This window comes from Colletotrichum phormii (assembly GCF_030913505.1).
Source record: "Colletotrichum phormii strain CBS 102054 chromosome Unknown BDP81scaffold_16, whole genome shotgun sequence".
In the NCBI taxonomy this organism is placed as follows: Eukaryota; Fungi; Ascomycota; class Sordariomycetes; order Glomerellales; family Glomerellaceae; genus Colletotrichum; species Colletotrichum phormii.
In genome coordinates, this window is record NW_026851458.1 from 592,272 (window position 1) to 615,051 (window position 22,780).

At 54.1% G+C, this 22,780-nt stretch overlaps 6 protein-coding genes across 6 annotated transcripts; 4 read left to right on the forward strand and 2 right to left on the reverse strand.

Annotated features, from left to right (window-relative positions):
- Positions 1–366: 366 nt before the first annotated feature.
- On the forward strand, positions 367–5,255 carry BDP81DRAFT_473543 (uncharacterized protein; the record flags this gene model as incomplete). The annotated part of the gene is made up of 3 exons (XM_060594657.1): positions 367–815; positions 874–4,642; positions 4,692–5,255. Exons 1-3 carry the CDS (start codon positions 556–558, stop codon positions 5,253–5,255), a joined length of 4,593 nt encoding a protein of 1,530 aa, XP_060442569.1. The 5' UTR covers positions 367–555.
- A 4,242-nt stretch (positions 5,256–9,497) lies between these two features.
- BDP81DRAFT_494325 (uncharacterized protein) lies at positions 9,498–10,784 on the forward strand. The gene is made up of 5 exons (XM_060595383.1): positions 9,498–9,703; positions 9,773–9,898; positions 9,983–10,261; positions 10,338–10,531; positions 10,591–10,784. Exons 1-5 carry the CDS (start codon positions 9,542–9,544, stop codon positions 10,655–10,657), a joined length of 828 nt encoding a protein of 275 aa, XP_060442570.1. The 5' UTR covers positions 9,498–9,541; the 3' UTR covers positions 10,658–10,784.
- A 2,031-nt stretch (positions 10,785–12,815) lies between these two features.
- Positions 12,816–13,995, forward strand: BDP81DRAFT_408463 (uncharacterized protein). The gene has a single exon (XM_060589049.1). The coding sequence runs from the start codon at positions 13,106–13,108 to the stop codon at positions 13,862–13,864; it is 759 nt and encodes a 252-aa protein (XP_060442571.1). The 5' UTR covers positions 12,816–13,105; the 3' UTR covers positions 13,865–13,995.
- A 1,207-nt stretch (positions 13,996–15,202) lies between these two features.
- Positions 15,203–15,994, reverse strand: BDP81DRAFT_396685 (ADP-ribosylation factor family protein; the record flags this gene model as incomplete). Its single annotated transcript, XM_060588221.1, has 3 exons — positions 15,203–15,366; positions 15,487–15,633; positions 15,745–15,994. 3 exons carry the CDS (start codon positions 15,992–15,994, stop codon positions 15,203–15,205), a joined length of 561 nt encoding a protein of 186 aa, XP_060442572.1.
- Positions 15,995–18,658: 2,664 nt separating this feature from the next.
- On the reverse strand, positions 18,659–19,699 carry BDP81DRAFT_451910 (SAGA-associated factor 29; the record flags this gene model as incomplete). The annotated part of the gene is made up of 1 exon (XM_060592689.1): positions 18,659–19,699. The coding sequence occupies one exon, from the start codon at positions 19,697–19,699 to the stop codon at positions 18,659–18,661; it is 1,041 nt and encodes a 346-aa protein (XP_060442573.1).
- Positions 19,700–20,813: 1,114 nt separating this feature from the next.
- On the forward strand, positions 20,814–22,235 carry BDP81DRAFT_451911 (phosphomannose isomerase type I; the record flags this gene model as incomplete). Its single annotated transcript, XM_060592690.1, has 2 exons — positions 20,814–20,963; positions 21,021–22,235. The coding sequence occupies 2 exons, from the start codon at positions 20,814–20,816 to the stop codon at positions 22,233–22,235; spliced, it is 1,365 nt and encodes a 454-aa protein (XP_060442574.1).
- Between the last annotated feature and the right edge of the window lie 545 nt (positions 22,236–22,780).

The window sequence follows — 22,780 nt, forward strand, 5'->3', positions numbered from 1 at the left end:
ATGTATATAGTTAGTTACCTTGGTGTTAGGTAGTGCGTGAACAGAATCGTCGAAATGACGGCTTGCTGCATACTTTCTTACAAGCAGGTTGCCTTAATAGGTGATCAAAGTTCAGAAATATGAATTGAAGACTGTTGTTACTGAGATAAAGTAAATGCGAACGAGGCCAAAAGGGAGGTGAGGTCGGAAGCCTGGGAGGGAGAGTGTGTGGCTGACAAGTCCTCCGCACGTCCGCACGTCCCTGGAGGCACCGCAACGGCCCGGCCCCACCTTCCAGAATTTTGCGTTAGTCGCGGTTGGAGCTCTCCTTCCCCATGCGCGTCAACTCAACCTGGAAGGCCCTTTCAATCCTGGGCGGCTACCTCCAAGTTCTTTTCAGAGCTCTCTGATTGAGGTCCCCAACGTCCAAACCTTCTCTTCCAGCCACCGACCTTTTGTTCCTTTTCCACATTGTTTTCCTTTCTCGACTTCAATCACATTGCAGCGAACTCGGCGAACTCTACCCTCCATGGAATAGATCGCGCGCGGCGCAGAAAATCATTCGACTCGGCGAAGATGGAGAAGGACTTGCGTTTGCGCCTCGTGGTTCGACGCCACGGCGTGCCTGATGTCAAGCTTCTCTGGAACGTCACCGCCAACGAAGATCTCACCATTTCGAAGCTTCTCACCCAGGTCAACGATGTTGTTCCCCTCGAGGGCGGCGAATGGGGTCTGGAGGACTACGCCGTTGAGCTTAAGGACGCCTCTGGCGACGGCTTCGAATGCGTCCACTACCACCTTGTCTCCAAGGTCCTAAAGGATGATGACCAAGTCCTGTAGGTTCTTGAATTCCCAAATCCACGTGCTTGCTTTCCGACAGCTAACACTTGCTAGTATCCGCCCCCTTCTGACCGGCGACCTGAAGAGACGACGACTTAGCGGCCGACACCAGATTTCTGCCGACGGAAAGCACCTCGTCGACGGCCTCGCATTCGGACGCCCCTGGCTCAGAGCCCCCCGAGATCGCCCTACTGTCGCCCTTCCCCCCAGAAAGAAGGCTCGCATCACATACACAAGTGAAGATGAAGAAGACTCCCCATCCGAAGCTGAGGTTCAGCGGCCCATGCTGGAGTACGAATCCACGAGAGCACAGGAGGATTCCTCTAGCGTCCAGCTACGTACGCGATTTTACGACGCAGATCTAGGTGGCGACTCTGAGGAGGAAGAGGACGACTTCGAGCCCGCCGCCGCCCACGACGACGATGACGAGGGCATGGATTCGGAAAATGACGATATCCAGGATGAGCTCCGTATGCTTCGCGAAGACAATGCCGCTGTTAGAGAAGGTGATATTCTCGAAGAGCTGCGGAACATCAGAGACAGAAGAACATCGAGTGGAACCGCCAGCAGCAGCCGCTCGTTGGAGACGTCTGATGACTCTCCAGTGCCGTCAGCGAGCAACGCGCTGGTCAGATCTGGAGGGAGGTCGAACAGGTTCCAGCTAAACCTGGACACACTCGATAAGATTGCAGCTCTGAGAGCCGCGTTTCCCAGCGCTCGGGTCTCCACCATCGAAAGGACCCTGTTGAGATACAGTGCAAACTCCGCACGAGCCTACCGTAAACTGGACAAGACTTTCGAACCCCGTCTCAGCCTACAGCAGACTCTGGATCATCAAGCGAGGAGCCTATCTAGCAGTCCAATCCGACACGCGAACTCGAACACGGGACGTGAGCTCGTTCTACGGGAATCGAGTCTACTTGAGCGATCCTCTCACGCCACATCCCATGACCAGGATGAAGAGGACGAAGATGTGGACGAGAACGATAGTGATGAAGCCTCAGAGACGCTCAACCACAATGCTCACGCCGATCATGCTTCGATTGGCAGTAACGATGTCTCAGACTCGGACTCCGAATCTAGCTCCGAGGGCGCAACATCCGGGTCTGATGAGGATATGGGCAATACTTCCGACAATGATTCAGTGGCCTCCTCTTCCGAGAATGAATCCGACGACGAATCGAGTGAGGTGGAAGGTGGCGGGCCTGTCATGGACGAAGACGACTCAGACTCGGCTGACGAAAAAGTCTCGAGCTCAGACGACGATTCGAGTTCGGACGGTTCTTCTAGCGATGAGTCAAGTGTTGCATCTGCAAAGGAGCGATTGTCTGCCAGACAGGCTGCGATCGTCGAGGTCTCATCGGACTCGTCATCAGATTCAGACAGCAGCAGCGAAGATTCTAGCTCGGATTCTGAACCCGAGGAGCTTCCTAGCAAAACCCTCTCTAGCCAACGGATTCTGTTTGACACGGTCAAACCCAATGAGACTCTGAAGTTGCCTAAAGCCGCACCAGGCGCTGCAGCTCAACCCAAGCAAGAGCAGCCTGACGTGCCTCCTGGTCAGGGATTGAGCAAGACGCAAAAGAGGAATGCCAGGCGCAAACTTGCCAAGAAAATGGCCGTCCAGACTAGGTCCCCATCGGCTGCGAATAGCGCAGAGTTATCCCCGGCAGGAATGTCTGAGGAGCTGGCAGCATTTCAAGCACGGAAGCAAGCCCTACTTAACGCCCTTGCATCCGACGGCCCAGCTGAAACCAGTCAGGAAAAGCCACTGGAGATACCTGACTCAGCACCTCAAGATGCCGCAGCATCAACTGCTGACGCCGACATCGACATGATGGAGACTTCACAGAGCCCCTCCGCGCAAGGAGCTGCCTCTGAGCGGCGCATGAAGCCTAATGTTGGAGCTGCCCGCCGCATGCTAATGGGATCTTTGGGTCTCAAGAACCCGAAGAACAAGGCTGACGAAGACAAGATTCGTCAAGACCTGATGAAAGGTGTTCGACCTCACACCAACGCTCGTCTGTCGGAAGGGGCTTCGCAGCCTAGCGAATCCGCACAGACCCAAGAATTGGTAGAGGAAGACTCCGAAGCCTGGCGCGAGAAAATCGCTTACCGAGCCGTAGAATGCTGCCACGACGGCGTCGAGCTATCGGAACCGCCCTTCCCTTTCGTCCAGCGTTGGGACCCTCAACAGCGGGTGGAAGAATGGTTCGGTTCGAAGAATAAGCGCGGGGGCAAGCGTAAGCGCGTACAGCGCGATCAAGCTCAATATCACGAAGGCGGCGACTCTCAATCGTCGAAGAAGCGTCGCGTAACCGATGAAAGCTTCGGCGTTGCCTTCTCCGACGCGGTTGAGTCTGCTCAAGAGGGAGATACGACACTCAATTATGATGATCCGTCTGACGATCCGCCGGTAACTAAGAAACCTGCCGAAGAGAGCCAGGCGACGGACATTGACGATCTTCCTTCACTTCCGTCCGATTTGTCTACTCTTCAGGACCTTCGTCCAGGAGAAGCCAAACTCGGCATGGTCATCACTTGGAAGCAACTGGCTTTGTCATCGCAAACCAATTGGCAACCCCAAGTGGTGAGCTTGACCGGCGTGCTCGTCAGGATCTATGATGAGGATGCATCCGATCTTGAGTTCATCTTAGCTCATCGCGATCGAGGCGTCGATCGAACCGAGAAGACGTACGACGAAGAGACTGGAGAAAGGGTGTACGATCGCTTCGAGGCCCCCGATGACGACGAAGACGAAGAGGCAGAGAACGAAGTCGAAGAGGGCCATCGACGTGTGAATTATTTGGAACTGATCGAGCCCAAGATCGTGCAGCTTCCCCTGGACGATGACACAAAAGCGGGCGGGAACGAGAAACTGAGTGCCTCGGAGGGCGAAAGTGATCCTACGGACAGCGTCATTCATGAAACCATTTACGATGGCCAAAGTCAGCCTTCCCAGCTCAACGGAGAAATTTCTGGTCAGTCCGAGGTGGGTGAAGTTGGAAGTCAGTCAAAAGTCGATGCAAAGGGAAGTCGAGCCAGGGCTAATACGGATACGCAACAGCCTCAAGGCGTCGCGGGCAGTAACCCCCGTCTTGATGCTTCCGCAGACGGCGATGAGTCTAGTCACCCCGGTGTACACTTGGAAGGTGATGACCACAACATGGACGAAAGCGATATGCCTACCCCCCGAGCCAAAGACCAGCTGAAAGACGATAATAATACGGTGCCGACAACAGAAGACGACTCTCAGAACTCCAACGGCAATGCCCTCTCCATCTCATCGGATCGTCGTCATGAGATCAGCATCATGATCGAAGAAGCAGGCTTTCGCAAAGATGTATCACCATCAGTCATTCGCCGCAAGACTAGCAGCCCTTCCCGCCAGTTACTAGACCAGTTGGAAGCTGCCGATACCCCCCGCGTGATTTCAAAGTCCCCGCTATCCCAAGAGAGTCTTGTGAACGTTACTCCAGCGCCGGATAACAGCAGAGATGCAGGTACTGGGGTCACCGACGACGGGAGTGTTCCGCCGCCGTCGTCTATGAGTAGTATTCGCAGTGGTCGGCAAGTCGACCCGGACGACTTTGGCTTCAATATGGGAGACGACGACGTACAGCAGATGAGCGACAATGGCCATGGTTCTCCTTCTGTCGATGCCTCGACTCCAAGACCCCAGGTACATACGCCAACCAGAGAGAAGGACACTCCTGAGCCGAACTCGGGCGAGAAGTCTTCTCTTCCGTCACTAGAGAGCCTGTTCAAGACAGCCTCGCAACGAAATTCGCAGAAGAACACCCAAAGCCCATCCAAGTCTCAGGTACTATCGGCGATAGAGTCACGCAAGTCCATTGTCTCCCGCGATGAAGAGCACGAAGCCGCAAATGCGCCAAATTGACGAGGCGGACGAAGACGAAGAGAACGAGGAAGAAGACGATGAGACGCCGCGGAAATTTGGAAAGACACGAAAGACGTTGTTTCCCAACTCGAGCCAGCCAGACTCCGAGTCACCAGACTTGCCCGATCTCAAGCCGACTGCCAAGTCAGCGCCCTCGTCTTTCATCGAGACGGAGGACGTTCAACCCCGTCTATTGCGTGAGCGAGTCCGGACAGGTTCTCCATTCGTGGTTCCTCCTGGATCACAGGTAGTCACCTTATCCTCGAGCCCGCCTAGCTCGCCACTGGAGGAGAATTATGCGGAAGACGACGTTGATGAGGACTATGAGGAGAACAACAGCAGTAGCCTTCCGCATGGATCCGGTTGGGTGCAGAAGAACAAGCCACCCAAGGCCAACCCGCGAGCGAAAAGTGTGCCGGCAGCAAGACCCACAGCCAAGACGGCGACTACGGGTCGACCCGTTTCTTCGAGCTCGATGCCCGCGAGACCCGCCGCGAAGGGAAAGGGGCCATGCAAGTCATCAGCAAGGTTCTAGGAGATGTTGTATGGTGGTAGGAAGCGTTGGGCAGGTAGTATGGCGGGGCGTCTGCATGTGTATGTAGGAGGGGGTCGAGAAGTTCTCGACATGTTTACTAGCTTTTTTCTTGCTTTGGGAAATGAGGATACCCGTACCCGGCAGGGTACTTTGCATCAATGGAAACATATTCTGTCAAAGTCGCTGTCCGCTATCCATTCTCGTATAGGCTGCGGTGCAACCGTGCAAGAGGTCCATTAAATCGAAACGGTCGGTTTGTGGGAGTCGAGACTAATATGGTGCAGATTTACGGATGTGCTTTGCCGCGGGTAGCATCGCATTGGACGCTGGTGTCTGCATTGATAATTTGATGCGTGTACAAGAAAATATCACTCAATGTGGGCGTCTTGTCAGCGGTCTGCGTCTAGTCCCGCCATGTGGGCTGCGGGCCGGGTCCGAGAGGGAGAAAAAGAATGATCGGACAACGGAGTTTGAGGGTGACCGATGGGGGTTGGTGTTTGGGCCGGCGAAAATGCCGACTTGGGCACAGCCGATAACCCTGTGTCACCTGTGCAGTAAAGGATCCCTGTGAGTTTGGTAGTTCGTCTTGAGTTTTGATTTTGCATGTCAAACGAATTAAGCTTATTCTTATTACTATCATAAACTTTCTCGTTTGCGAACCTTATGTGTCAGTAGGGTCTATACTCCGTGTTTAAATCTTTGGACATCTTCCAAATTCGAAACCTCATACGATGACGACTAGCAGAGAAGCAGAAGGGAAGGGACAAGCTCTCTACCAGTGTTCTCGATGTCGACGTCGCTATCACCGTACGGAACACCTTACGCGCCATGTCAGGTCTGTGCATACCAAGCAGAGGCCGTATATGTGTAGAGTCTGCGGCAAGGGGTTTGGTAGGTTGGATGTTTTGAAGAGGCATGAGGGAAATACGCATGGTGGCGGTGGTGGAGCTAGGCTTGGGCCTGAGTATGAGACGGCGGTGGCTGTCGTGGAAGGGGAGGGCGATGATGTGTTGTCGTTGGAGGTTGAAGGGAGCGAGAGGGTTAGGCTGGCCTGTAAGGGGTGTAAGGTTGCCAAGGTAAAGTGTTCTGAAGGGAAGCCTTGTGCAAGGTGTGTTGGACGGACAATTTTGTGTGAGGTCGAAGGGGAGAGTTGCGTTGAAGTTGGGACCGGTTCTGGTCCGTTGCGGGAGGATCAGGCTGTGTATGTACAAGAGGATTACACGCAGACGCGGCTGGCTGGCCAAGATATCCTCGACGCGGTCATGGATGAGGATTTCCCCTTTGGCGCGGAGTGGGATCTCGCGATGATGGATTCGACGTACTTGCAGACTCGGACTGATGCAGTTGTGACGGATGGGTTGGAATCCGCTCCTGGGGAGGAGATGCAGAACGACAACGTCGAAGGCGTTGGCGGCTTGCCCATGTCGCCTCCCACGACCCCGGAGAGCCGCGGAGCGGGGTCCTGGGAGCCTTTGAGTAGCGAGAACAGCGAGATGGAGAGGCCGCACCTCGCTGCGGACGAGGAGAGTTTGAAGGCTGGGGGGATACCGCGGACGCCGGGATCACTTTCCTTTGGTGACGGTGGCTGTGGTCTTGCCGGTCTGTCCTTCTCGGCCGCGGCGCGGAACGCCATTGTCGGTATGATACTCGACAACACCTCTCGCGCCAATGCTGGGCCCGTATTGGCTGCTTTCCCGTCGGTCGCGGCGCTTGATGCGCTTTTAGACGTGTATGCTCGCAAGTGTTGGGGAGCCACGTCGTCTCCGTTGGCGGATTCCAGGATCAACGATGTAGTGCACCTTTCTACGCTACGGCTTGACCGGCAGAGGCCGGAGTTGCTGGGTGCCTTGGTCGCAATGGGCGCCATCAGGGCTGGTTCGGCTGTAGCAAGGAGGTGGGGGTACGCGATGCAGGACGTGGTGCGAGTTTCTTCTTTTCGGAGTGTGAGTGTCTTCCTCGGCCTTCCCCTGCGTCTCTTTTCATTTTCCGAATAGGGAGGGAAACACGCTCCCTGGTGTTTAGTTACTGATGAGATTGAAAGTGGGAGGAAAACAACGCGAACCTCTGCGACATGAGCCGATCCCAGGCATTCTTCCTCCAGCAGCAAATCGCCTTCTTCAGCGGCGTCCAGCGTAAAGTTGCCTTTGCGGAGGCCTGTTCTGGGTGTATGCAGGTGATGATCAAGAATGGTGGACATCTTCAGGGGGCGATGGAGGGGGACCAGGCCCTCTATCGGCTCGAGAATCTTTCTGACCTGGAAGATGGGCTGCTTGAGGACGTTTGGCTGAGGTGGTCTGCACGCGAGGCGAGAAGGAGGCTAGTGTATGCCGCCTATATCATGAATAGCCATGTCGGTATGGCGCATGGGATTAGGGGTACGGCGAGGTACGGGGACATGAGGATTCCGTTTCCTGCGCCAAAGAGGGTGTGGAGAGCCGAGTCGGCGGCGCGATGGAGGGAGGAGATGAGGCGTTTGGTCCCAGGGTCAACAATGTCTCCTTCCTCTTCCTCTGCATCCTCCCCGCTACCACCAGTTCTGTCTTTGAAGGAGGTGATGGGCGATCCGACCCTGGTTGCTAGATCACACTACCGCGGTAAGGTTGATGAGGACTTCGTTATCCTGGGCTTTTATGCCGGTCTCTGGGTGCTTATTGAAGAATGCCGTCAGCTGAAAGCTATCAGCGGCCACGGGCAATGGAGCACCATGATCTTATCTTCGCGGCGGTTGGAGCTAGCTTCCATGCTCAAGCTCTTTGATTCGTCTTTACGAGCGGCGGGGTGGGAGGTCTCCTCTGGTGTGGAGATGATGTCTGAGGTTCTACATATGTATATCTCGACGTCGCTGGATGGGGATGAATTGCGCGGTGCTAGTGTGTCACCGCCGCTGTCGCAACACATCAACAGCATGGATTCAGGAAGCGGTGGGGGGCTGGAGGAGCGAAGCGCGGTGTGGAGGGCCGGGAGGGTTCTTCGTGCGGCGAGACGATACGAGCCTGGAACGTTGTGTGGGGTTTATTGCGTTGCTGTTCGGGATGCTTGTGTTCTTCTTTGGAGAGTTGGAGGGCGGATGTCTCTGCGGGAGACGTCAACGTTGACGGGTGTAAGGCGGTATTTCGGGCCAGGATGTGGTGTAGACGCAGCTGCTGTCTTGGTGTTGGACGGGGAGGAAGATGTGCAAGAGTATCAGGTATTGGATAGGAACGTCTATCTTATACTGCGTGGTACTGGAGCGGAAGAGGAGTCTGTGGCGCTTGAGGATTCGGCGGGTGTAATGAGATTGGTGAAGGGGATGGTTGAGGAGAATTGGAGGGAATGGAGAATGCCGGGTGGTGTTGAGGAAGTTTGCTGTTTGTTGGATGGTCTAGGGAAAGTGTCCGGTTCATGACGTCTGTTCAGGTCCATGAGATGCTGCCCCCAAAAAAGGGAAGATGAAGTGGGAACTTTGGTGAATAAGTGTGTCGTGGATGAGCAGGAAGTCTGTGTCAATACTCCTTCCGATCTTCTGGTTGAAGTCGGCAGTTGGCAACTGAGTAGATTTCCGTGGACAGGATACCAATCGGCTTCACCCTACCAGCCGGTTCGCGGTCTGAGATGTGGCGTCGCCTTCCATGATTTACCTTATGTTATGTTAATATAGAAAGAGGTCCCATGTTCTTGCATTGTCATTTGCGGTTTCCCGAGCATTGCTCGCTCAACTATATTGTACTGTGAATTGAAGTAGCTTGGCGTTCCCGCTTGTCCCTGTTGACGGTTTGAGTATCACAGGATGAGCACATTCGAGGAACATATTCCAAGATTCCAAATTGAGGACTTCATGGATATAGTCCCCTTTCAGGTATTGAGATGTATTAGAAACACCCGATACAATCTCGGGGCTGCTCATTTACTAAATCGTCAACCCACGACTTACACGAGATGCACAAAACCTCCGTCTCCTTGAATCTACCTCTCCTCCACTTCCCTAAAGTCCATACGTCCCGTAGTAGTTGTGCAAAGTAACGCTAGCTGCATCTTCGGAAGGTGGTGCAGCGGAGCCGAACTAGCTTGCCCCGTACCGTACTAAGATCGCCGGCTCGGCTCTCCACCTCCGGCTGACCCCTCCAAATCGAAGGGAAGCAGCAGTCTTACGTCAACATAAGAATTGTCAAGGATCTTCTTCGTAAGCCAACGTTACTTCTGAAAGCTAGCTCGTAGAAGCTTGATTATCCCCAAATCCCAAGATAGTCTTTGTGTCTCGGCCCTCGACTTACTCCCATCTGCCAAGCATACCCGTACTTTCCACCAGCATGACGTCTTATTACAACACACGAGATGAGAGATGGAGGCATCCACCTCGAACGGCTCTTAATCCTGAAGCGAACCAGAAGCTTCATATTGGCATCATTGGAGCGGGTATAGGGGGTTTGATGGCGGCCATCGCCCTGTTGGAGAGCGGTCACGATGTCGAGGTGGGCCTGGAGACAATAGAACTTGCCCCCGTCATCGAACATCCACTGAGATCTCTGAATGTTTCACAGATTTATGAGAGATCCCAATTCAAAAGCGAAGTCGGGGCTGCAATCTCGACGCCTCCCAACTCCACAAGAGTGCTCAACTACTACGGATTCGACTTCGAACGGGCCAGAGCCACCACCGCGGAGAAAGTAAATTTCTTCATTACTACTCAGATTTAACTTATACGATTAAAGAATTTCCGTCCTGCTGGTGCTAACATCTATGGGGAAAAGTACATATACTACGACGACCCCAACGACATTAACAAAACGCGAATGGTGACATGCACCGACTACACCGCCAGATACGGCGCCCCCTGGCTCTTTTTCCACCGCATTGATCTTCACAATGAACTCAAGATCCTAGCCACGGAGCCGACGCCAACGAGAAAGAGCGTTGCTCGCCTGCATCTCGGCGTCAAGGTGTCTGATGTCGATATCGACGGGACGATACACTTTGAGGGTGATGCGAGCGTCCAGAAGGACCTAATCATCGCGGCCGATGGCATACGAGTACGTTACCATAATGAACTCCCCGAAAGCTATGTCCAGAGATGGAGAGCGTAATGACGACCGATCTTGGTTCCAGTCTTCCTTCATCTCAAAGGTCGTGGACGATGCCCCGGAAGCGCAGCACTACATGTCGATGCTCCGATTGATGGCTCCCGTAGAGGATCTCCGCGATGATCCGGAAGTCGTAGCTCTCTTCAAAGATGGGTTGGCTTCGATCCGTATCAGCTATGGGACCATGCGAAGTGCCGTTATCTACGGATGCCGAGGGTAGTGTTGCACAGGTCAACCCCCATCGTATTACTCAAGGCTGATGGTTCGTTCCATCACAGTGGCTCTCTCCAGAACATCGGCTTGCTGTACCCTCCTGAACTTGCCATTGATTCGGAAGGTAAGTGACTCAGGCCAAGCGTCCGTAGAGAGCTCTCTACTCACCTCTCACTACCAAGGCAACGACCTTTCGGTAAGAGAAGACTTTGTCTACAAGGTCGTCGAGGAGTTTCCGAAGCCTGTACAATCCGTCTGCACGTAAGTTGCAAGGTCCCAACCATTCAAAGCTTAAGATTCTCATTGACCACCGCCATTTCTTCCCCATCACAGTCGTGCAAGAGGCGTCGGACAGTGGAAAGTCTTCACCCGCAAGCCTCTCGACAGGCTCGTCCGGGGCCTGGTGGTCCTCATAGGAGACGCCGCGCATCCCATACCCCCAGGTAAGCAGAGGAAACTGTAACAATAGCAGATATCAGCAAAACTCTTCAATTCAGAGTCCCCATGAAGGCTGACGATGATCTTTTGTGCCCACCTAGTGCGCGCTCAAGGCGCAGCCATGGCGATCGAAGACGCAGCGGCGCTAGGCGTGCTCTTGTCAAATATGACCTCGAAAGACGATATCTCGACCCGACTGGATATGTTCAACCAGCTGCGACTGAAGCGCGTGGCCGCGACGCAGACCGCGTCGTCGCAGCATCAGTGGGATCCGACCCGTGTTTCCGAGGAGCAGCGGCAGTACTTTGACGGTGACATCCCGCGTAAGGAATGCCCTAGATCTATTTCCCAAGACCTTTGCTAATCATCACTCTTTTACCGGCGGTGTAGAAACCACGGAAGACCTGGAAAGATTCAGCTACGAGAACGATGTGATCCGCGATGCATTTGACTTGTTGGGAAAGGCTTGAAGGACGATAGAAGGAGACGGATCAGGCAAGAGAGTGCGGTGGAATTTAGAAAGAAACTGCATTACAAACTCGCTAGTTGCCTACTCGGTAGACGGTATACATATCCTATGTTTATTTCAAGGCATCACACAGCCACGTGACGTACTGCCCACAAGAAGCCTTTATACCCCCCCTCAACGCAATTCCTGCCACCAGCCAGCAGGCGCCCCCTTGGGGATCAGGTCAAAACTGGCTGGGTGGTGGTCCCGTGTTCAATTCCCAGCATGTGCACCAAGAGATGTAGCCCCCAGCTCGCCACCGGGGGGGGGGGGGGGGGGGGGGGGCAACTCTTTTAGGTTCTCTTTCTGTCTTATGACCCCCCTTTTTACTGCTGATTTGGAAGGCCATTAGAGCACCCGGTCTATTGGGATGTTTTTGATAGTTTACAGTGTTATACTTTTGAAGGAAAGAACGAATGGGCCGCGGGGTGGATGCTGCCTGCCTTGCAATCGCCCTTCCGGGCAGGTCCAGCAGGCGACGCGAGACCGTTGCCGTTCGCATTTTGTGACGTGACTCTTACGCCAAGTAAACACAATATACATCTCCCGCGAGCTCCTTGCGAAATGATTTGGGTCATGTGGGAAATTGGAAATGGCGCCGTGCTGTTTGAAGTTGTGTGACGCGTCAGTGTATATTGACGGAACGGGCCACGATCCGAAGTATGGGGCCCGGGCCCGGTCGGTCTTTCCGCTGTTGGTGGGGCCGTAACCCGGTAGTTGCAGAGGTACTCATCCCGAACGGAGGCACAGGTATCGGCTCCTGATCCGAGAAACCCCCCTCGACCGGTTTGTTCTCATTGACCCAGAATCCTAGATGTAGCTGCATTAGAGTCGTCTCCAATCCGAAGTCATCGCTTCCAATAGAGTCAAGGTTCGCGAATCATTGCACTGGCGAATCCTCCCCCCAAAGCACACCTCCAAAAACCGTACAGTGATCTCCCACCCAATCATTCCCCACACAACACCAACACCTCAAAACACGCACGCAAATAAAGCGACAGTAACACCAAGCAAACCCCCAACGCCATGCAATCACCAAACAAGAAACATGCAAATTTCTTCATCGGGGCTGATTCGCCTTCTAGAAAGGTAGACCACGGTGCCTGATGGACATGCCAAACGCGCTTTAGTCCAGTCGCACCCAACCCACCCCAACCCATCCATCCTCTGGAACGTGAACCCCCAGTGACTCCTCCTGCATACCAAGCGCAGGATAGAAACCTCCAATTCACGACCTACCTACCACTCTTTCCTGTCTCCCGCGTCACGACTCACCGTCTACCAAAATGTTCCAGGTGCTTCTCGCCGCAAACCACCTAACCACAATGACGAAAAAGTGATAAAGGCACAAACGTGGCCGGTCCAAATTTACCCAAGACTTTTTTTCCTTGTCTCACTGATGTTGGTTGACAGTCAATGTTCAACCACCCATTGTTCGACTCTTCATTCCACCTTCTCTTCTAATCTTACATATACTCTCTAAACACCGAATAGCCTCTGGAAGCTATTCCCATTCATTTGCTACCTGACTTATATCAAAAAGAGAGCCGGTCTCACTCACCTCATCCCCCCCTTCCTCTTAATATACCATCCACCAAAAAAACCATCAACGACTTCAACCAACTAAACCCGCGATGCATTCCCTCTTCGATCTCATCCTCCTCCTCCTCCTCGCAACCTCAACAGCAGCTCTCCCGGCAACGCCAGCAACACCTACAAACCCCCCACCAACATCAACATCCTCACCAGACACACAACGACCTCCAATCCAGCCCTTCCTCCCCACCACCGGCGCAGCCCTCCTTCCAACAGGCATACCCGCCTCCCCACGCCCAAACCCAAACAACTCACCAGCTCCATCCCCAATCTACTCAACCCTCACCCCCAAATTCCCACCCTCAAACTCCTCCTCCTCTCCCTCAGGGCACCACAACTCCACATCACCCTGCGCATCAGGCCGACCCCTCCGCCTAGGCCCAGCCCGCCTCCACAAGAACCCTCACAACCGAACTTCCTCCTCCTCCTCCTCCTCCTCACCCTCCCCTCCACCGCCGCCATCAACCACAACCCCCACCGAAGCAGCCGTCGCCGCCGCCGCCATCGCCGCAGCAGCAGTAGAAACCCCAACAGACGGCGGCCCAAGAAACTACGCCTCCCTCATCCCCCCGGCCCCCGGCGTAACCCCCCGTCCGGAGCCGAACCTCGCCGAGATGGGATACTACCAGACGACCTACTACTCCTGCGCGACGCGAGGCACCTCGACACACTGCGGCTGGCATAGACCCATCATGGTCGCGCCCGCCAACAACGCTGGCACCGGCACTTCCGTGAACCGCAAGGCCGGCATCGGGGCGTTGGCAGTTGCCGTCGTCGGTGTCCTCGTGGCCGGATGAGATGATCCGACTATGGGAACGGTAGAATGACCTACCTCACGAATCAATCGTTTCCACCCGGCGAGACCTCACCGTTTACGCTGAAGCCGGCTGTCGGTCAGGGTCTCGGGACCGGTGGCGTCCTGCCCCCCCCCCCCCCCCCCGAGCTTGCTCGGAGAAATCTGACTAGCGCGCCTAAAAGCCGGCCTAGGGCTTACGATACAAGCGGCAGGAGCCGTGGCTTGGGCGCCAGACAGATGTCGGGCTGAGATGCCAACGATCGGTAGCCTCGTGCGGCTGGATATGGAATGTCAAAGCGGCTGGGGGAGATGAAAAAAGAAGCTTAGCCTCCCTTGGGGCCCCCTGACGAATGATGATAATGATGATGGACATAACCGATTCGCCCAGCTGGCTGGGCTAGTATGAACTTGAATAGACAGTCCACATGCCTCACGGCGATGGCACACATAGCGCAGGTACTCAACTTCTCTTTCCAAGAGGACCCTGCTTCACGGGAAAGATGCAATGGACGGGTGAGGGAACCGCAGATGGGCGAATTTTTGGACAGTTTCTTGTACATCATTTGAATACAGCTTATGAAGATAAGAAAACAAAAAAAAACAAAAAACAAAATAAAAAGGGAAGAGAGAAAGAACACTCACTACCTGCCTTTTTGGCCCCGCCCCCAAAAAAACCACGTTCTTTTCTTTCACTTTCTAAAGCTCGGGTATTTCAGAACAACATTGGAACAGAGAAACCAGAGAAACGAAAATGTTGAAAGGAGGAATGATGAATAAAAAAAGCCAGCAGCCCCGGGAGGAAGAAAAACGTATGAGAATATGTCGGGAAGGCCGACCCTGCTCCCTTCTTTTTTTGGCTCTTCCTCCTGATTCCCCCTTTCTCTCCGTCTTTTTCTCCATATCAGCGTAGTTAAAAAAACGTTACATCAAGAGGTTTGAGTTAGTAAAAAAGAAGAAGAAAAAGAAAAGGCATTTGGTGTAGTTGGGGGATCCCCCATTGCTGCCGAGGATTGGATTATGAGGGAAGAATCGCCCTGTTCTTCGATGTAGGCTCCTGGCAGCGCGTTCTTGCAAGAAACATATTTTCCCCCTGCGTCCATCATCCGGGCCGCGGCGGATGCTCGGAGTGTTGTGATGGACCTGGAATTTCGCCCCGGCGGACTCGGTTCGGGGAGGCTTGATGCCTCGGTACGCATTCTTTCGAGTGGCACACGGATCGGAAATTGGTGAGATGGGATGGATAGACGGTAGGCTTGGAGGATTTGTCGGTGAGTCGGTGAATCATGAAAGAGTCGGATTGGTAGTGGATGAGGAAGGCATTCGCCGCTCGTCTTGTCGTCTACTTCTTGGCCGGGGCAGGCGGTGCCTTGACGTTGTTGGACAGCCAAGCCAGACCCTCGAGCAGGCCCTCGCCCGTCGTCGCGCAACTGGGCACAACGTACCAGACCTTGTCTTTTAACTTTGAAAGGTTCAGGGCCTCGGTGACTTCTTGCGGCTTCATGGCTATGGTTGTGGACACGCACGGTCAGTCTTCGAACGTGTCCATTGGGAAGGGCCAACGAGGGGGAGAACCGCTGGGCGGTGCGGTCACCCGTTGGGATTAATGGTACGGTCTAGACTTACCTCCGTTGACGTCCTGCTTATTGGCGAATACCAGCAGCAAGCTGTCCTTCATTTCGCGGTCGTTGATGATTCTGTGCAATTCCGACTTGGCCTCCTCAATTCTCGCGCGATCCGACGAGTCAATGACGAAAATAAGACCCTGGGTTCCTGTGGGAGGGTGATGGTATCGTCAGCACACCTGAATCACGTAAAGGAACAGACAATCCTTGGAGGGGGGCGGGCATAATTGAGGAGAGTAGAGGACGGGCGAGAACTCACCGCTAAAGTAATGTCTCCAGAGGGGACGGATCTTGTCCTGACCACCGACGTCCCAGACGTTGAACTTGACGTTCTTGTACGTGACGGTCTCAACATTGAAGCCGACGGTGGGAATGGTGGTGACGTCCTGGCCGAGCTTGAGCTTGTAGAGGATGGTGGTCTTGCCGGCGGCGTCGAGACCCAGCATCAGCAGGCGCATCTCCTTTGATCCGAAGATCTTGCCCATCATCTTTGAGAGTTGACCACCCATTGTGACTGCCGGGGGATTGTTACCGTGGGATTCGTGGTAGTAGGGGGTTGAGTCGGTCGGTCGGTCTTGTTGTCGAGGGTGGGAGGGGCGACTGGCGGTGGTGCGGTGCGGTGTCGGGCTTAAAGGGGACGTCGCAACGTATGATGGATCGCTGACTCTGGATTTCCTCGTGTCGAAACTTTGGGGACGGCAGGCGAAAATTGTAGGTTCGGATGGTGTCGCGCGCAATTGAATTCCAAGACGCGGCGGTCGTCGGGGTGGGAAAGATTTCCGGGGATGAGCGAAGGAGAGTTGCGGGAGAGAAGGAGTGTGTGGTGAATGGCGAATGGCAGAAGCTATCACAAAAAAAAAAACGAGAGCAACTTTGCGATTTGCTGGAGTACTTTTGGCAGTGGTGGTCGTTGGTGCAGGCGCTGTGCGGCGTACAGATAGATACCTGGTCGGGGATCGGAGGTTGGGGGTCGAATGGAGTTGGGCACTTTCCACTTTGCAGCGACCGGGCAGCCGCCTTTCGTTCGCTCGGGCGTTGCGTGGGACGTGGGATTGGCGACGTGGGATTGGCGACGTGGGACGTTGGACGTGGTACAACCGTATGGGGACCGAGGCGTGTGCGAAGGCTGGCTGGGAGACAGCAGACTTGGAGCAGGGAGGGAGCAACGACGCCAAGACGGTATCGAAACGGGCCAATTGACAGCTATATTTGGGCTGTGATTAATGCTAGCCGTCATCTGAAACGAAGTGAGATGCGCTCACTAAGGAAACGTACCTTCTTGTCAGATGCCTTAGTGTAAGGTAAGGTAGATACTCTAAGCACCTTAACTAATCAGGTACGAGAATACCTGCTACCTGTCATGCTACAGAATGCCAACTTGCTGCTTACTCCAGAAGCGCGGTATGAGCGTACAGCCTACCTCCTTTTCCGAATTATCTGACAGAGACCAGAGTCGTCTGGTGCTGCCATTTGGAATGGGACATGGGCAATCAATGGCAATGGGCATATGCGGCTCGGCTTCTCATGCGTTTCAACCGTTTGCCCAAGGAGGGTCAACTCTTAGCCCAGCCGTTTGGTCAGGCGGGCAGAACCACAGACCGAACCACAGACCGAACCACAGACCATCAAACACTCTTCACCTCATTGTCTACCTACTATGAGACCATGGCACTATGGGTAGTTACATCAGCAATTCAAAAAGTTGCCTCGGGTTCGTAACTCTCTCAAAGCGAAGCGGGGGACCCAATTGGAGGGAGAGGGGCCGCATCTTGTATTCGCAATCACGTTTAGATGGAAATATTGAATCTCGAGCAATGCAGCGCTCGCTCCGGGGCGCATGCACATTGCACATGACATGTTCAACTCCAATAGAAGTCTCCAATTCTCAACCGCTGTCCACATCAGTCATCATCGTCAACAACAACAACAAACGCAGACCCATGGCCTTTCCCAAAAGTTTTTATTGTGGAACACGATGGTCGCTCTCTCGTCTCTTTTTGTTGCCCTCCGCTGAGGTATCCGGATTGTATCCCCCCCTGGTCTATCCATCTTAGGCAAGGCACGAGAACTGCGTAAAAAGACATCTCGGAGATTCAAACGCAGGTCCGCGGGTGTTTTCAGGTACGTACCCGCTCCCGCTCCCACACCAGAACATCTCCAGTTCAAACGGAGACTTGCAAGCCGTCACGGAGCCAATCAGCCTTCTCGTGTACCTTTTTTTTGAGGTGGATCCCAAACAGCAAGGGCCTCAAGGGGTCTCTTCGTTGTGCCTTCCTCACCCCTGCGTCCTTCAGGTTGCCTCTTTCTTGTCTCCCGAGTCCCATCTGATTGCTCAACTTGCGATCTAACTCTTCTTCGCAAGTCTTCCTCTTGCGTCTTTTCCGATAGAGCTGGACCGAATATGATATCTTCCCATCCCTCTGTAAGACTACACCGCGAACCCCTTGTTATCGTGGCTGTTGCTCTAGCCAATGGGCAGATTTAGCGACCTGCAGGTACACACCACCACCTCACTCCATATCTGCCTTAGCCAAGTCACGGCATTCGAATAAAAATACATGCACGTGCCATGCCAGAGTCAGGGGCGAAATTTGACACTTTGAAGCCAACCTCTGATAGTTTGGTTGCAGCGTCTCCTTGCCTCGCATATCAGTGCATCAGTGCATGTATGTACACATCCGAGTCGCATATCATGAGTGACAGACCCAAAAGCCACCAAACAAAAGATGACTCGTCTGCAGGTATTCTGGCCTTACCTTACGAATACGTAAGAAAGTTGGGACAAAGGCTCAAAACATCTAAACGTTCATAGTCATTTCTATCCGTACTACTAATACTGTCACTGGTACGGATACCCGCTAGCTGCTACCCCTGCCTTGTATGCATAGTAAGCATGTTAAGTTCCGTTTCGACCCGCCACGTCATGTCCCCTTTTTGTTTGTTTAATGAGGCTTGACAATACACCAGACATCCCATGTCCGGGCCGTTGATCTCTCGGCCAATATGCACTTTCTCAACTCAATACTTTAAGCGAACGCCCGCTCATGGCTCTCGCTAACACTTCGCTAACGCCATGCGCTTCCCGACTCGAGAGTTTGGCCCTCTCATTCTCCGCATCACCAGATCTGGATCATCTGGTGCATCTGCATCTCGGGGCCCTTGTCCTCTTGAGCTCAAGGCCGATACTCCAGCACGTAGCGCCGCTCCACCTGATGCGTAGTCGATGAGTCGTTTTCGCCGTGAAACTTGAGATTGACCGTCTTGCCGTCCGCCTCCGTGCCGACAACGTCTGCCGCGTAAAATGCCGTTGTCTGCGGGTAGAGCCCGAGGACCATCCTGCCCGCCTCCAGCTTAGCGAGATTGTGCGTCTGGTTCTCCGCCGGGATCGGTATCATGCCCGACGCAAACGTCTTGTACTCCTTCGGCTTGACGTTATCCTCCGGCTCCACGTCCAAGCACTTGTACCGCCGGCTCTTGCCTTCGCCGATAACGCCCACCACCTCACCCAGTATCCAGTCGTACGGTGCTTCTCCCTGCTGCGGCTCGTCTTTCTTCCGCTTGAACGCTACCTTGTCCCCTTTGGAGAACGAGATCTTGCTTCGAGCTGCAGAGGAAGCGCTTGACCCTAGGGCACCTGACGATGAGCCTGCCGTGTTGGAGCCCGTGGACCCCTGCGGCTCGACGCTATCTGCCTTTGGGGGCATACTATCGCGGTTGCTACCCCGGTCGCCGTACTTGCGTGAACTTCCGCCAATGGGACTAGGCACGGGAGAGTCCCCCGCTCCATCGAAGTCGTAGAGCGCTGCCGCTGCGGCGTCTCGATTGCGGGTCGAGCTGCCGGTCCGTGATGAGGCGCCGGTTATTGCTGGAGCCTCTGCTGCTTCCTTGGCCTGCTGCACAGCCTTGAGAATTTTGAGCTGTTCAATGAGGTTCTTGATATTGTTGGAGTTGTTCTCCGACAGCTTGACACCGGAACGGCAGTTCTGCTCCATCTTGTTAAGATCGCTGCCTGATGGGTTTCCGCCGTCCATACTAGCCATAGCTGCCTTCTTGTCAAGCTTCAATAGCTCGGCCAGATTGTCATTCTCTTGATTAACACCGTTGACAACCTCGTGTATCTTCTCCTTGGCAGATTCCCATAGCTGCACTTCTTCGCCATGGCCGCTGCCATTGTTGCGATTTGAGCCGCGGCCGCTTCGGTTTCGCTGAGACATCTTGGCTTGCAAAGACTCCAAAGGGCTGGGCTGAACCTTGGGCGGGTCGCGCTTCTTCTAGGTGGACTCGTCGCGGGCAGCCGGAGCAGAGGATGTGCTCGCAGGTATGCTCGCAGATGTGCTACCGGGCGTCGGGTCGGCAGTGGTAAACTTGTCTATTCGACCACCGCGAGTCGGCTTCTTGGCTTTGTTCTTTCGACCCTGCGGCATTTTGATATCAGTTCTGGGTTAACCTGATGATGGAGATGAATAACTGGGTGTTGAGGAGGATGAAGAGGATGAGGTGGGAGGAGGGGAGAAGAGATGTCCAGAAGGAGGAAGTTGATGCAGGTAGGTAGGGGTAGGGTAGCTAGGTGCAAGCAGGGAGGGCAAGCACGAAGGCACTCACAGGGAAAGCGCAATGTTCACTTGGGTGTTGCTCTGCCAGCTGTCGCAAGTTGGGTCACGTTCGGTTCCAAGGCTGGAGCTTGCCTCGAGCTCTTTCTCTCTCTTGTGTTGCTGGGGTATCTAGGCGCAAAGACGCTATTTAAAGAAACAAAAAAGAACTCAACTGAAAAAACTTAGCCCATGACGCGACGAAAAAAGAAAAAAATCAATGGTTTAAGTTTTTGAATTGGCCAGGTCTCTGAATGCCATGGCAATCAAGGTGTTTGGATCTTGGAGATGCTGATGGCAGAATGTAGGCGGTATCGGGCCACGCGCAGGAAAGCGGAGAGTTGGAAGCTTCATTGGCTCATTAACGCGCCTGCCAACTGCTGAGATCCGTCGCGGTGTTGTATAATACCGAGGTGGGTCTGCCGATAGCTCTTATCGCATTTATTAGCCAATCAAGGTTCTTCAAATGGCCCTTCCATCCTGCGGCCCGACCACTTCCCCGGGGCCCGTGCTCTGGCCTGATGATCGTTTGGAGGGGTCCGGAGGTACTGGCTCCATTCTGCGGGGTCCTCCAAGTGAAGCTCTCCCTGACGTCAAATCTAATGGTGGGGTGAGCATACGCACTCCCAACCTTATTAGTACGACATTGTCGTCGCATCTTGCCTCTCCCTTGACACCTTTGTTTACTGTCGTCTTTCGATTTCTTTGAGCTCTTTTTCGGCTCGTCTGTTCAGTCACAATGGTCTTGCAAGTGCCCCTGTTCAAGCTCCAATGCGGAGTGAACTCTTACGAATGGGGAAAGAAGGGAGAGGACTCAGCAGCTGCGCGCTTTGCTGCCACAACACCAGCTGAGGGCTTCAGTGTCGAGTCGGAGAAGCCCTATGCAGAGGTGAGCTTCATGCTGTGAACTATTCACAACAATCGCATTGCTAATTGGTGTTTGTAGCTCTGGATGGGCACTCATCCCTCAAACCCCTCAAAAGACCTCCAGTCTGGTCGCACCCTCCTCGAACTTGTCCAAGACAACCAGCAACTCCTTTCCGCGCCCATTTCCTCCAAATATGGCTCGAAACTCCCCTTCCTCTTCAAGGTTCTCTCCATCAACAAGGCCCTCTCGATACAGGCCCACCCGAATAAGAAGCTCGCCGAACAGCTACACGCCCGCGACCCCAAGAACTACCCCGATGACAACCACAAGCCCGAGATGGCCATTGCCATCACCCCTTTCGAAGGTCTCTGCGGATTCCGCCCACTTTCCGAAATCTCACATTTCCTCGCGACAGTCCCACCCCTGAAGAGCCTGGTCGTCGACGACAAGGCCGACGAGTTCATCAACACCGTCAAGAGTGAGGAGGAGACCGAGAACCTCGAGACCAAGGACCGGAATAAGAAGGCTCTGCAGCATATTTTCGCCGCTCTTCTGTCCGCCACACCCGAGGAGGTTGAAAAGCAGACGGAGAAGCTCGTCGCCCTCGCTAAGTCAGAAGGCAGCGACTTTGCCGCCGGCGGCGTATCCACAACAGACGGCGAGACCCTCTCGGAGCTGATCCTACGCAACCACGCCGAATTCGGAGCAGACATTGGCCTTTTCATCCTCTTCTTCCTCAACTACGTCAAGATGGAGCCTGGTGAGGCCATGTTCCTCGTCGCCGACGACATCCACGCCTACCTCTCCGGCGACATCATCGAGTGCATGGCCGCCTCAGACAATGTCGTCCGCGCCGGCTTCACCCCCAAGTTCAAGGACGTGCCCACCCTCGTCGACATGCTCACCTACAACTACGCGCCCATTGACGAGCAAAAGATGCCTCCGTCCGAGTACCCCTACGCCACTCTCAACCGCGCCGCCTATAGCTCCGGCTCTGCCGTCATTTTGTACGATCCGCCCATCGAGGAGTTCAGCGTCGTCCGGTCGCTTTTGAACGGCGACGGCTCCAAGGTCACATTCGAGCCCATCGAGGGTCCCAGTATCGTTATCTGCACGTCGGGCAGGGGCACCATCGCTGTCGGTCCGACGGTGCAGAAGATCACCGAGGGCAACGTCTTCTTTGTTGGATCGACGGCGGAGTTGGTGTTGCAGTCCGAGGGTGACGAAGATGATGAGTTTGTCACATTCAAGGCGTTCTGCGAGATTGAGGAGAAGCCGGAGGAAAAGTTGTAAAGAAAGGTTTTCAGAAGTGCAGCGCACACATCATCCCTGTTGCCCCCCGTGTTTGAGATGAGGGGAGCAGTTGTTCATACCCAATATCCATACGAGAAGACCACGAAGAAAAAGCATCATGAGAGAGATTAATTGATCTTGCCCGAATCCTGCCTACCATGCAAGGCACCACCCCAATCCTAGCCGGGACTCTGTCTCCGACTGCTGTTTGAATGAATGCTTTCTGGTCGTTATGATTCATGTCTGATTCTGACCAGATATACATGCAAGACTCCTCCGCGTATCACATCGGGGATGTCCACACGCTGGACATTAGGGGTACACGAGCAGGAGGAACGGATGCTTCAATGTAAGTTTTTGAAATTTCCAACCGGTGATGGCTTGAGAGACCGGACCGCCCTTGGTGATTTGATAGATGATACTGACCCCTTACCCATGGCGGGCGGCTGCCATGGTAGGGACTCCCTAATGTAAAACAGGGCAACATAAAGCAGCCATCCCAACGCCTCATGGTGCCGTGAAGTAAAGACATGTAGACACAAGAG